General features: G+C 43.2%; 1 protein-coding gene across 16 annotated transcripts in view; it reads left to right on the top strand.

The window, feature by feature from the left end:
* Positions 1 to 13,965, top strand: part of VEPH1 (ventricular zone expressed PH domain containing 1) — a 206,920-nt gene that overhangs the window by 107,316 nt on the left and 85,639 nt on the right. For 15 of the 16 annotated variants that reach the window (XR_012906258.1, XR_012906259.1, XR_012906257.1 and 12 more), the window contains 2 exons: positions 2,987 to 3,196; positions 5,770 to 6,164. Coding sequence is in view for 12 of the 16 variants with exons in the window: in XM_025184859.2 (XP_025040644.2) it covers positions 2,987 to 3,196; positions 5,770 to 6,164 (605 nt within the window). In the remaining 4 variants the exon portion in view is untranslated. The remainder of the gene's footprint in view (positions 1 to 2,986; positions 3,197 to 5,769; positions 6,165 to 13,965) is intronic. The other variant, XM_075937777.1, reaches the window with a different exon arrangement.

Genomic DNA, 13,965 nt, shown 5'->3' with positions numbered 1-13,965 from the left:
CCCCTTAACCCTCCTGGAATGAGGGTTACCGGGACATTGGAATAAGCTGTCCACTATTTCAAAGTCTATTTTGAAATAATGGGCTGCTTTAATAGATGTGGAAAAGCTATTTCGGGATATTTCTGGTATCCCAAAATAGCTCTGCAGTGTAGACATACCCTAGGGCTTCGTCTAAACTGACAGTTTTTTCAGCAGAACATATGCTAATGAGGGACTCATTAGCATAAGTTGCTATCTCATTAGCATATTTCCTGCCATTTCTTTTTGCGCAAGGGATTTTTGCACAAAGAGAAACAGTGTAGGAAAAAACCATATTGCTCAAGATCCTTATGCCTCTCCGGGACAGGCATAAGGATCTTGTGCAAAATGGGGTTTTTGCACCAAAAAAAGTCCACACTGCTTCTTTTTGCACAAAAAACCCTTGTCCAAAAAGAAACAGCAGAAAATATGCTAATGAGATTGTTATTTATGCTAATGAGTTCCTCATTAGCATATGTTTTGCCGAAAAAACTGGCAGTGTAGATGAAACCTAGGAGAATAGTGTCTCCAAGGGGGAAGCACTGATTATACAGAACTACAAAAAGGGGCTCACCAGAAGACAGAGAATGTGGACACACAACCAGAGAGGATGCTCACAAGAGGTGGGTGCTATCAACCCGGTTACAGGGCCTCACTTTAAAAAAAGAGAAAAGGGTCAGCAAGCAATTCAAATTATGATATAATGTTCAAATGTGTGAATAGGGTTAAAATACTGGCACCTCATTCTTTAATCCTATGGTAGAGCTCTGACTGATATTAAGAAGTATTTACGTATTACACAGAAGAGGCTGAAGTATGGCATAAGTATGTTTTGTCATTTTAAAATGTAGTAACTCATCCCTCTATGAATTACCATCTGTACTATTTCTATGGTTTTGTTGTGTGGATAATTTTGTAGCCCTGTTGGCAACCTTGCACCAAAAAAAAAAAAAAAAAAAAAAAAAGGAGGGAAATTTGTTTATAATAAAATAACAGCAGGGGCACATATTGACTGTTCACATGATATACCTAATTGCATTCTAGAATAGTAGTAATTTCCATCTCTCTGAAGAGAAAAGGCATAGCAATGGTTTAGCTATAGTACTCTGTTAATTAAATGTGACCCCTGCACTCAGGACTATTCAAGGGAGATCCCACCTCTACCCATACACTCTCTGTCTAGGACCTCCCTCTTCCTCTCCCCCTCAGGTTTTGGGATAAAAACTTCATAGATGAGCCAGCCACAGAGTCCAGCTGATAGGAACAAGGAGTGATCGCTGACATTCAGAGAACTTCCATTACTGTTCACTGGACTCTCTTCCTTCTATGCCAATTGGCTGTTTGTTCCAATCTGCTGCTTCCCTCACAGTCTTTTCACCTCTGCTTAACTCCAAATCTGTCTCCCTTACCCTCTTCTCCCCTGACCTGTCTGCTTCACCTCCCTTTTCTTCCCTTTTCAGCTTACGCCTGCCTAAGAATACGCACACATACACTGAGAACTATGAAACTATCATGCCACTCGCTGCCATCCCACAGTTCTCTTTGCTCATGTGATCTACCCCTATCGCCACCTTTTGTCTGTCAGATTAATTCAAATTATAAGCTCTGCAGGGAAAGGGTCATCTACTATTCTAGGTTTGTACAGAGCCTAGCACAGTGGGCTCCCATTCTTGGCTGGCCTCTAGGCACTGCTGTAGTAAATGTAATTAATAATAATACATTCCTTTTCCCCACTGCTGCATAAAAACTAACCTGAATGGGTTCAGACTGCAGTGCCAATGGACCATTCCATATTTTGACTATTTTTTAGTACCATAGCCTCGGCTCCAGGAGCAGCGGCACCACGGCCCCAGTTCTGGCAGCTGCTACATTGTCCCTGCCCCAGCTGCTCCAAAGGTAAGGCTGCCCTGTGTGCCAGTGCTGGAGCTAGGGCCATGGTACGGCTGCTCCTGGGGATAGCCACACTCTGCCCTCAGCTTCCCAGCTTTGGCATCTGCCACGTGGCTACCCTGGCTGTAGCTGCAGCCCTGGGGAAGGAGGGAAGCTGGAGTCAGGGCTGTGTGATGGCTGCGCAGCTGCTCCTGGGGCGAGGCCACGTGGTGGGTGGCTGCCCTGTGTGCCAGAGTTGGAGCCAGGTGCCATGTCTTGTGGCCCCACCTGGGAGCAGCTGGGTAGCCAACATGAGGCCCTGGCCCTCCACTCTTCCACCAAGCCCACCAGCAGCAGCTTACTTTCCAAGGTGAGTGTTGTTATGCACCTGTTAACTGGTGCTTTCAACCTGGAATTATCATTGCACTTGAGTTCCCTAAACTCTGTACTTGAAAATGTTAATGATAAAAATTACTAACCATTTCATTCTATGAAATAGAAACATGAGCTTGCACAGACTTCTGAACAAGTATTCTGGGGTTTCCTTTGCTGAATCAGAGTCTGATTACTCACAACTTTCTCTAACCCTGTTTGTTCCCAAGGGCTAAGTTTTGAAAGATGTTTTTCTTACTCAGAATACAATTATTCAGGAGAAAGTACATGTGCAATTTTGTAAAACCACAAACATTCACAGGCTCCACTGTGAGTTCTACTGTTGGTTTAGACGTACCATATACTGTAATAAATGGTTGCTTAGTAGCTTTGTAAGACTGGCCTAAATTCAACTGAAAAACATTTCCCTGAGAGATCTGAGATGGAAATGTGGTTGAGACGATATCAAGAGGAAGCCTTTTTACTTTTGCAGATATATTTATTGCATGTTATTTCTAATCCAATATTGTCATAGATATTTATTATTTCTAATTCTCCTGACTTACATATTGAACTGAAAACTGTTTCTGAAAATGATTAATCAAGTTCTAAGAAATTCACTACTGACAACACAATTATTTTACCAAACACAATACCTAGTTCAAAGTAGAGAGCAAAGCATGACAGTGGTAAACCCATGTAGTTTTCCCCTCCCCCCCTTTTTCAGGACAGAAAATTATTCTGAAACAGAATCTCCTATACAGTTGGATGATTTAAAATCTGTTATGAATGAAAATGAAGAAGATGAAAAGCTTCAAGTTAAAATACAGGCATTTGAAGAAAAAATAAATGTTGACAACAATACTCCTGGCTCTGTGCGTAGATACAGTTTGGGCCAGGTTTCTAAAGAAGAAAGGAAGGATATGAGATTTAACAGGTATGATTCTGTAAAAAGCATAAATGGTTTTCATGCATATCAGTCTTGCAATAAAGCTTTATCCAAACATTAAGGGAATAGTTCAATTATAGTATACCTGTGAGCACCATGAGTTTAATTCTAACCAGATCTCTTGGCAGGGAGTCCCAAAGCTGGGTAAGATCTTTCTAAATTATGTATTTAACTGTAGTACAGTGCTTCTCCACCAGAGGAAAGTGTACTGTTGGGGGTACACAAAGGTATTCCAGGAGTACATCAACCTAACTAGGCCAGTGTTTCTCAACCTTTTTTTATAAAGTACCCCCTTTTTAAAAAAATGGTAAGTACCCCCAGTACTTATAGTTTTCAGACACACCATTTTTCCCCTACTATTCCAACACATTTGTTTAAACAACTTAATTGCAGCCGGGCAGGCGATGAAATTTTTGGGTGTAAAAAGTACAAAAATAATAAAGCGCTGTAAAACTTAAAACAAAAATTCAGTTTTCTCCAAGTTTCTATTGTTTTGATGTACCCCCCAGATTTTTCTCACTTGGTCAGAAACAGTGATCTAGACTACATCTAAACTACATTCTTCTTCTGAAAGAGGAACAGAAATGAGCCCGATCGAAAATGCAAATGAAGCGTGGATTTACAAATCTCATGCTTAATTTGCATAATTGCGTGAGAACACTTTTTTGAAAAAGGGGTTTTCAAAAAAGAAACTGCAGTTTAGACGGGGTTCTTTTGGGGAAAAAAAGAACCCTTTCTTGAAAGAGCCCATACACCTCATTTTTTCAAAAAAGGGTTTTTCTCAAAAGAATCCCGTCTAAACTGCAGTTTCTTTTTCAAAAATCCCTTTTTCAAAAAAGCACTCTCACACGATTATGCAAATGAAGTGCGAGATTTGTAAATCCGCGCTTTATTTGCATTTTCAATTGGGCTCATTTACATTCCTCTTTCGGAAGAGGAATGTAGTTTAGATATGCCCTGAGATATTTACCTAGTTTTATAACAAGCTACATGAAAAGTATTAGCAAAGTACAAACTAAAATTTCATACAGACAATGACTTCTTTATACAGTTCTGTGTACTACATCAGGATTCTCAATCTGGGGGGTTGCAATTTATTTTATAATTATATGATTAATAAAGTAGATCATTTTTCAGTATTAGTATGTTATGACACTTTTATATTTTCATGTTTGATTTTTAAGGAAATAGTTTTTAACAGAGGTGAAACTTGGGGTACACAAGATAAATCCACCTTTTGATTGGTCTTGAAATGTTGAAGAAATGAAGATACAGAGAACTCTCTTGGATACTAATAATAGCAGCTCTACTGTTAGATAATATATTTGTATCAATATTTGGGTCAGATTATGCCCTCAGTTACATAGGATTGATACTTTGTGTCAGGTTAAGCTTGGTTCTTACTAGACGCATTGTGTGTTGGGACCAGGACCAGTTAAAAAAACTTGCAACTACAATGTGCCCAGAGGACATGCAGGCCCCATCAATTGTAGTAAGTAAGATGTTTACTGCTCATGGTAAATTATTGCATGGGTGGAGCACGATCCATTTCATACTGACTTATAGAACTTGATAACTTTGGGAAACTTGATAACTTGAGCCTTGGGGAATTTTGACATATCCTCTGCTGGGACCATTCTTAGATTCCATCTGTCTCCTGTTTGACAGGAACCTATGTCCACTTTTCTCCTAATTCTCTCTAGAGACACCTGCACCAATTCTGTGTATATTTCCTATTCCTCAGCTTCCCTTTGTGGACAAAATTTTCCCATGTTGGGGAAGATGTGGTGAGGAAGGATTTTTATTGAAGGCTTGAATTTCCTTTGCTTTTCACCTTTGCACTCGTGTACACCTACCAAATCTGTGTTCTTCACACACATCAGGAGTAGCATTTTCTGCCTCGTTTACTCTCATGCAAATGACAATACAAAGGGGTGGAGAACAAGTTTTTGAATACTTCAGAGGGGTAGCCGAGTTACTCTGTAACAGGAAAAACTTAAAAAACAACAAATAGTCTAGTAGCACTTTAAAGACTAACAAAACATACCATCCACATGTTTTGTTACTCTTTAAAGTGCTACCAGACTATTTGTTGTTTTTTAAATTTCTGAATGTTAGGGCTTATAGCTGAGGTACCCCAACTAAAAGAGTTTGGAGGGAACTTCGTATTTGCTTGAACCATTGCTGGATGGTATTATATTATAACATGTTTAATAGACTGGATGCTGACATATTATAGTGATGAGTGATAGATGCATGGGTGCATGCTCTACTATGATTTTTTGTGAAATATAGATATTGTCTGACTCTTTTTGTTTCATATGTTTGTAGTGTGATTTGGGTTCTGAGTACTTGTTCCTGAAATACATGTTTATTAAAAGCTATTTGTATTTGCCCACCTTATGTTTAGGCCCAAATTCTGCTCTGAGTTTTATCAAAGCTGCTGCACAGATGTAACTGAGAGCAGAATTTGTCCAGAAATCTCATCTGAGTCTTCAGCATATTGCAGCCCATCTTACCACTATCACAAATGATTGTCTTTTCCTTTATTTGCATTGCAGGTCCAAAAGTCTTGCTTTGCATGCAATCCGCACAAAGGGGATGAATTCAGACAGCGGACAAGACATGGATAATGGAGATATAGCAGCTGGCATCTCTTTCACAGAAATTTATCTTAGCCAAGAAAATGACAAATTGCCTCTTGGGCCAGACGCTGAAGAGTCTCAGCTGGAAAATTCTTCAGTTTCACACCTAAGTATCAAATGTACAGAATCAGAAAATTTGCCAGAATCTGCTAAAGAGAACTGCCATGAAGGAAGTACAGAGACAATAAAAAATCCTGTGGAATATCAGGATAGGCTCTACTTGCACTTAAAGGAAAATCTTAGTAAAGTGAAAGCATATGTCATGGAAATTGGGAAGAAAATTCCTAGCCCAGATCAGTGTATTATTGAAGGTAAGAACTCTGAATCTTTCAAATTATGGGAATATTAAAGAAACAGTTTAAAACAATAGCAAAACCCTTAAGTGCTCATGACAACTATTAGGTAAGGTTCTCGAAGCATGAGCTCTTGTGCTGTATGAAACATGTTTTTACACAATGACGTTGTTATAAACTACAGCATTTTGACACTTCTTTCATGGGTTTTGTCCTTTCCTTCAGCAATGTTGTACATCCTTTTCATGCTGGATTGAAGTCAGGGTCAAGCTTTGATTCTTCTCTTACATCAGGGTAAATCAGGGGAGCTAATAGACTTAGAAAAGAATCAGATCCAGAATCTCTCATAAACATGTCCTGTAATGTTACATTCTGATTCAAAGCCCGTTAGAAGTCAGTGGAAAGACTCCCTTGACTGAAAACAGATTTGAATTGGGCCCCTATTTACCATTGCCTCAGAACTCTACTGATTCTCAGTTTCATCACGTAGAGTCAATAGCTAGTGTTGGGATCCCCCCAAGACCTCTTTCTACTCAACTTCCCAAATACTCAGTTCAATGCCACCTTTTATCACTCAGGTATTTTTATTTGGTATACAGAAAAGTAAGAGTGAGTGGACTGGAGAGCTAGATAAGTTCTTGGAGGAAAGGTACATCAATGGCTATTAGAATGGGCAGGGATGGTGTTTGCCAGAAACTGGACATGGGCAACAGGGAATGGAGCAGCTGATAATTACGTATGAAGCACCTTGTACTGTCTACTGTTGAAAGACAGGATATTGGGCTAGATGGACCATTGGCCTCACCCAGTAAGGCTGGTCTTATGTTCGACTTAAATGTAGGGGGTGAATTCAGTGTATAACACAGAACCAAAGTTAAACAGCAATCCTCTTCCTTTATAACTATTTATATATCTCATTGCATTTACTGCACATTGCATCACACGTTTTGAGACTGACTTTGTCCACACACTTTCCATGCATGACTTACTCTTTAGCTCATCTTTGGGTCCTGGGATTACCTTGTCCATTAACAAGGTAACTTTTTCTTTGTAAATGGTTTCCTGGATGTTCCATCCTCCCCCTAATTTAGCTAGTTCAGACATTCCATGACTCAGTTTACTAATTCATTTGCCTGTCTTAGCAGAGACATTGTGCTTTTAGTTTGTTCACCTGTTTACCTCCCTAATATTGTCTTCCAAGTAGTGAGGCCTAACTTATGTCCAATTACTCATGTCAAGCCTGGTCTATAGATAATTGTATTCAAGCACTTGATAGATGATAAGGAAATAGGACCTGATCCTGTGAAGGCTTTGTAGGTGGGTCTCACAGGAGGAGATTGCCCTTGCAAGATTGGTCTCAGTGCATTACTCCTTTTTAAATTACAATTTGTAAAGGCCAGATTTCAGGCCTGCCAACAGGGGGAAAAAGAGGCCAACTGCCTAGCGCACACCTATACTAAAGGGCCCGGAGCTCCTGGACGCTGCTACTGTGGCAATGGTAGCAGCTGGACCTCTGGACTCTTTAAATCTCTGCCACAGGACTGTGCGGTGGGCAGTGCTGATGGCTGGGCGGGATGATGTGGGGCTCTCTGGACAACCCCAGCTCCATCTCTTCGGGGGTGCAGAGCAGCCACTCCCTCGCCTTGCCCCAGCAGCCCAGCCAGGCTGTCAGCTGCAATTGTGAATGCAGCTGAGTGAACAATTTTTTTTTTCAGTTCATTGGCCAAACTGGAAGGGGCGGGGGGGGGGGGGGGCGGGAGGGGACAACTCTAACAAACGGTTCATTTCAGACCCAAACTGTTGGGTTTTTTCCTTGCTTTTTCGTGCTGGGCAAAAAACCCCTCTTATTCAAGCTAAATGAAATGTTTCAATGGTCAATTTGAATTAAAATTTTATGTAGAAATACCTCTATCTAAACAACATCCACAAGGCTTGTTTGGAAAATCTTTCAAGACTTAACAAAATTGGTATTTGTTTGTTTGCTGCAATTATTCACTGAATTAGGTTCTAATTCACTAAATAATTTCAGTGCCCTTACAATGTTTGGGTTTTGGGGGTTTTTGACTGAGTTTACAAATGTCACTCAGCTCTATTTGTGAGCCTCTTACTCCTGTTGATAAACAGTTACTCATACGAGTAGTCCACCTTAGCTTCGCTAATGGGGCAGATTGTGGTGATGCTCCTGGGTGGGCGGAGTTTGGGCCCACAACCCTGGGGTCCTTAGGCCAATGCCCTAACCCCTAGGCCACTTGAGAACCCACCCCACCTCCCTACCTTCAGGGTGTCCCTTATCCCGCCTTCCTAATAGGGCAGCTAATGGTGACATTCCTGGGTGGAGCAGCAGAGCCAAAGCAGCCCCACCCCTGCCCTGGCCCTACCCCGCCCCTAAAAGCAGCTGGCATGTACAGCAATGGCTCCATGTGCTGCCCCTCATCCACAGGCACTGACCCCACAGCCTCCACTGGCCACAGTTCTCCATTATTGATCAATGGAAGCTGCAGGGCTGTGTCTAGACTGCATCCCTTTTCCGCAAAAGGGATGTAAATTAGACCCATCACAATTGCAAATGAAGCGGGGATTTAAATCCCCCCTGCTTCATTTGCATAAACATGGCTGCCGCTTTTTTCCGGCTCGGAGCTTTGCCGGAAAAAGCGCCAGTCTAGATGGGGATCTTTTGGAAAATAAAGACTTTTCCGAAAGATCCCTTATTCCTGTTTTTTAAGGAATTCCTTCATTTGCAATTGCGATGTGTCTAATTTGCATCCCTTTTACGGAAAAGGGATGTAGTCTAGACACAGCCCAGGAGTGGTGCCTTCTGGCAAAGACAACGTGTGGAGAACCCCTTCTCTGACCTTCTGCTCTGACCTTAATTCCAGTGGCAGTAAGGTGTTCATAGTTGGGTTATATTATTGTAGAAAATTGCTGAATGACTCAATTCAGTCAATACATTTGATAAGAAATCTTTCATTTCTGATCACTTAAAATACCATTCCACAGTAAGGCACAAAACAGGTATCATGTGTTGACATTTGTGCATCAAACGCTTTTCCAGCCATCTTTCTTTATTTTATGGTCAAGGAGTAGAAACAAAGTATTGACCCACGAAAGACAGTTTTTGCCAAGATTTTTATTTTTGCAGAAATTTGAGAAAAATACCCCAAAGTTTAGCTTTGCTGTTTGACAATGAGAAGCATTTCAAAGTTATGTGTATGTCTTACCATTTCAGGCCACGTCTACATTAAGGGAGAAAGTCAACCAAAGATAAGCAACTGCAGCTACGCGAATAGTGTGGCTGGAGTCAATGTACCTTAGGTCAAGTCTGCGCATCCCCACTGCAGGAGGCTGACAGGAGAAACTTTCTTGTTGGCTTCCCTTCTCCTCGTGACCCAGTGGAATACTGGAGTTGATAGGGGCACTATCAGCAGTTGATTTAGTGAGTCCTTATTAGAGCCACTAAATCAAATCCCAGGAGATTGACTGTGTGATCAATCTCCTGGTAACTGGAGACAAGCACTCAGTAAATGGCAATGAGAGTTTGAGAGAGAAAAATCTGACTTGTGAGCTTGCCTAAAGAATGAAATGTGAGTCTGTCTTCTTTTAATATAAAGAATACTTTTTATTCAGCTTTCTCTTAGTACCATACTAGTTAAAAGCCCTATTATAGTGATGGTATAAGCAAGTCATTATTTCACAATTAATTCAGACTATTGTAATGTCCTGGAAAATCATTAATTAAGTTTCTTGAAGAAACTTCCTGAAAAAGAATATGTGTAAGATAGAATAGTTCACTGACTCATTCTAAATACATTCACAGAAATTCACTGATGCTCGCTACGCAGGGGACAGATTGTTCATATTTCAAATATTCCATAAACTGCTCAGGCCAAAATCTGACAGTTATTTGACCTATAACATTTCTGCATGTCATACCAATACATAATTCAAACTGATATGTTTTACTCTCATTAAAACATTATTCAGATTTTTAAAAAATACATCTTTGGTTCATCTTTGGGAGGGGCTTGCATATGTAAAATAGGAAAGAAACAAAGAGAAGGATAGGAAGATGTTGCAACAAAGCAGCACAATTTACAAATAATGAAGAGTACATGTTCCCCCAAAAATACTTGATTTGGGTCATATACTGTCCTGAATATTTTACATATACATTTTAATACATACTATACACACAAATTAACAAAGAACAGTGCTGGATGTAAGTAGCAAACAGATTATGGACTGGATTCTGTCACCCTTACACTGAAGTAGAAATAAGATATACTTTCTAATAATAAAGGTGATTAACTAATTAAACAAACTACTTGTGACAGTGGTGGATTCTCTATTCCTTGATGTCTTCAAATCAAGACATGAGTCCTTTTGAGAAGATATGCATTAGCTAAACACAAGTTAATGGGTACAACACAGAGTAACTGAATGAAATTCTATGGCCTATGTTAGACAGGAAGTCATATTGCATGATTTAATGGTCCCTTCTGGCCTTCAAATCTGTAAATAATCCCATATACTATGAGAAGTCCCATTGATTTCAGTGTAGCTGTTTCTGAAGTAAAGTAGTATTTGATATTTGTGAAGGTGGAAGTATCTAGACCTAATGTACTACATTTGTACAGAATTTAAATTATGTTTTTGTTGACCACAACATAAAATGCGTGCAAACTTCTTAGGGAAAAATATATCCTGTACAGTTCTTTCTTGAAGAACATGGCCCAGTGTGTACATCCCCCTGCACAAGGATCCCCAGGAATGGTGAAGCCCAGAGCAGCTAGCTTCTGTGCCACATAAATGATAGGATAATCAATGGAATGCTTTTTCATTAGGATGACCTTATCTTGGTGTTTTGGATTGCTCCGCTGATACTGTGGATTTTGTCTAGGATCAGATGACTGGAAATCTGGCTACTGACAGATTCTCTTGGAAGTCCCTCATCCACTCCCAACCACCACCCCAGTGCCCCGACATGGGGCCCAGGGCAACTCTTCTGCTGCAGGTTCCTCCACCATCCTGCTTCTGCTCTACTCCACCCTTACCCAACCCTCACCCTGCTCCACTCACACCCTGCTCCTCCCGTATCCTGCTCCTGCTCCGTCCCTTTGCCCCCTTCCCGAGCAACATGACTCAGTGGATTACAAGACCTAGCACAGGCTACAGACAGGGATCACCCTCCTCCCACACACTCACCACAGCAGTGGGATGCGGAACAGCCCACCAGCCTGCTCCACCCCACTGTGCCGCTCTTCCAGCCTGCTGCATCCCACTTCTCTGCAGTGGCAGGAAGCAGAGCACCAGAGGACTGGGGCACTCTACTTCCTGCTGCTGTGCAGAAGCAGTGTGCAGCTGGCTGGGGGGAGGGGGTAGAGGGTAGTATGGTGGGGGGGAACTGGAGCAAGCTGCTGGGCCACTCCGGATCCCGCTGCCACAGTGAGTGTGTGTCGGGGGTGAGCCATGCTACCACCCTGCGCCAGGCCCCATAATCCCCTGGGATGCTTGAGGTGGCTGCCACGGGGCCTCCCAAAGCATGGGGCCTGGGGTGGCCACTCAGATTCATCCTATAGACCATATGGCTCTGACCCAATGGACAGGCAGGGGGTAGCAAGGGGCTGTGTGTGAGCAGAGGATAGCTAGGAGCTGTATGAGGCCAGGGAATTGCTCAAGGTGTAGAGATGGGGTAGCTAGAGGCTGTGTGCGGACAGGAGCTAGCTCCAGGGGCAGAGATGGGGTAAGCAGAGGCTATGTGCCAGCAGGGCTCCCCTATGGTCCCGTTCCCTGAAAGATACATCTAGACTACAGGGTTTTGTGGGATACCAGAGGTATCCTGCAAAAACCTAGCCACGTCCAAGGAACATGTTTGCTCTTTCACTTTTTTTCACGGATGAGCAAATGAGCCCTGTCTACCTCATTTCATGAGGCATAAGGGCTCCTCCAAAAGCCTCTTCTGAAAAAAAAAAAGAGAAAATGCTACGCAAAAACGTTGCAGTCTGGACCTGCAGGGCTTGGCTAGCCATAGAGCTGGTGGGTCCCTCAGCCCTGCAGCTCTTACCGGCTGTGTGATAAAAGGAGGCTGGGAATTGAGATGCAGCCCAATCCCCTGCACCAGCAGCAGCAGGAGAGGACAGAACAGCACAGCTGCCTGCGCCATGGCACCAGCCAGAGGAGCAGCTGCCCCGCCGTGCCTGGCTCTAGCTTCCCACCTCCAAAGTGGCCAGGGAGATAGGACAGGTGGGACTGTCATGGCAATGGCCCTGCACTTCCACTGAAGTTTGGTAGGCAGCGTGCACAGTGTCCCCCAGCTCTGCCCATGGACTTGGGGGCTTCTGCTGCATGGGGATCAGGGATTCAGCCCTACCAATCCCAGCTTTAGTTTGGTGGCGGGGAGGGGATAGGGACTTCATCCCCTTGGCTCCTGCTTTTAGCCCCACAGGGATTGCCAGGGCTTGGGGCTTCAGCCCATAGGACAGGGGTAGACTGGGGCTTCAGCCTGGGGAGTGGAGGGAGACACTGGGGATCAGAGTTTCTGCCTGGGGTGGGCAAGGGGCATGCTGGGGATCAAGAATTCAGCTGAGGGGAAGGGGCATGCCACAGATTAGAGCTTCAATCTGGGAGGAGGGTCATCAGGATTGGAGCTTCAGTTTAGGGGCACGTCTAGACTACATGGCTCCGTCGACAAAGCCATGTAGATTAGGGTAGTAGGCAAAGGGAAATGAAGCGGCGATTTAAATAATCGCCACTTCATTTAAATTAAAATGGCTGCCACACTGTGCCGATCAGCTGTTTGGCAGCACAGTGCTATAGTCTGGATGCTCCGCGGTTGACATCAAAGGCATTTGTCGACCTCCCCGTTATGCCTCGTGGGATGACGTTTACCTGGAAGGTCAACAAATGCCTTTGATGTCGACCGCAGAGCGTCCAGACTACAGTGCTGTGCCGCCAAACAGCTGATCGGCTCAGCGCGACAGCCATTTTAATTTAAATGAAACGGCAATTATTTAAATCGCCGCTTCATTTCCCTTTGCCGACTAAACAAATCTACATGGCTCCGTCGATGGAGCCCTAGATGTGCCCTAGGAGTGCTGGGAATTCAGGGGTGGGAAAGCACCTCAGATCAGGGTTTCAGCCTGCCGAGTGTTGGGAATTCAGTGTGTGAGGGACCACCAGGGATCAAGATGTCAGCCCTGCAGCAGGTGCTGAGGAATTGGGGTTTCAGCCCTGCAGCCTGTAAAAGCTGGCAGACCTCTCCCTGCTGAAAAGCCCTACTTTGTGGTGCACATAGCGAGGGGTGATGCACCCTTCACTCACCCCCACACACCCTTATCTCTCTGTCACACACAGGCTGCCTCTCTTCTCTTCCTACTGCCTTCCTGTCTTTCTGCCTCTGAACCCCCGCTGAGAGCACCTGCCGGCCACTGCCTGCCTGCCCAAGCAGGCGGCTGCTGTAGCTGCGTTGACACCAACTGACCAGTAGGGGATGCAGAAAGACAATTTGCCCTTTAAAAAAAAAAGTTGGGACATCTGCAATAAGTTTAAATAAGGGACTATCCCATTAAAAATGGGACAGATGGTCACCCTACTTAAGCTGGAAATGCATCATTCAAAACTATCAGAAGCAACTTTGACAATAAACCATAGGGATTTGTTCCAACGCCGTTTTATCCTGTATATCCCTTAATACATTAAATACAGACTAACATGATTCCTCCGAAATCCCAACAAAACACTTCCTTGGTAGAGGGAAAAAGGAACTTCTGGGGAAGGTCTTAGAGAAGCAGTGGTGAAGATCACCATTTAGCAAACTCCCTCA

This window comes from Pelodiscus sinensis, chromosome 10, assembly GCF_049634645.1.
Source record: "Pelodiscus sinensis isolate JC-2024 chromosome 10, ASM4963464v1, whole genome shotgun sequence".
NCBI lineage: Eukaryota > Metazoa > Chordata > Testudines > Trionychidae > Pelodiscus > Pelodiscus sinensis.
The sequence above is the reverse complement of the archived record's forward strand: the minus strand, read 5'-3'. Positions and strand labels throughout refer to the sequence as shown.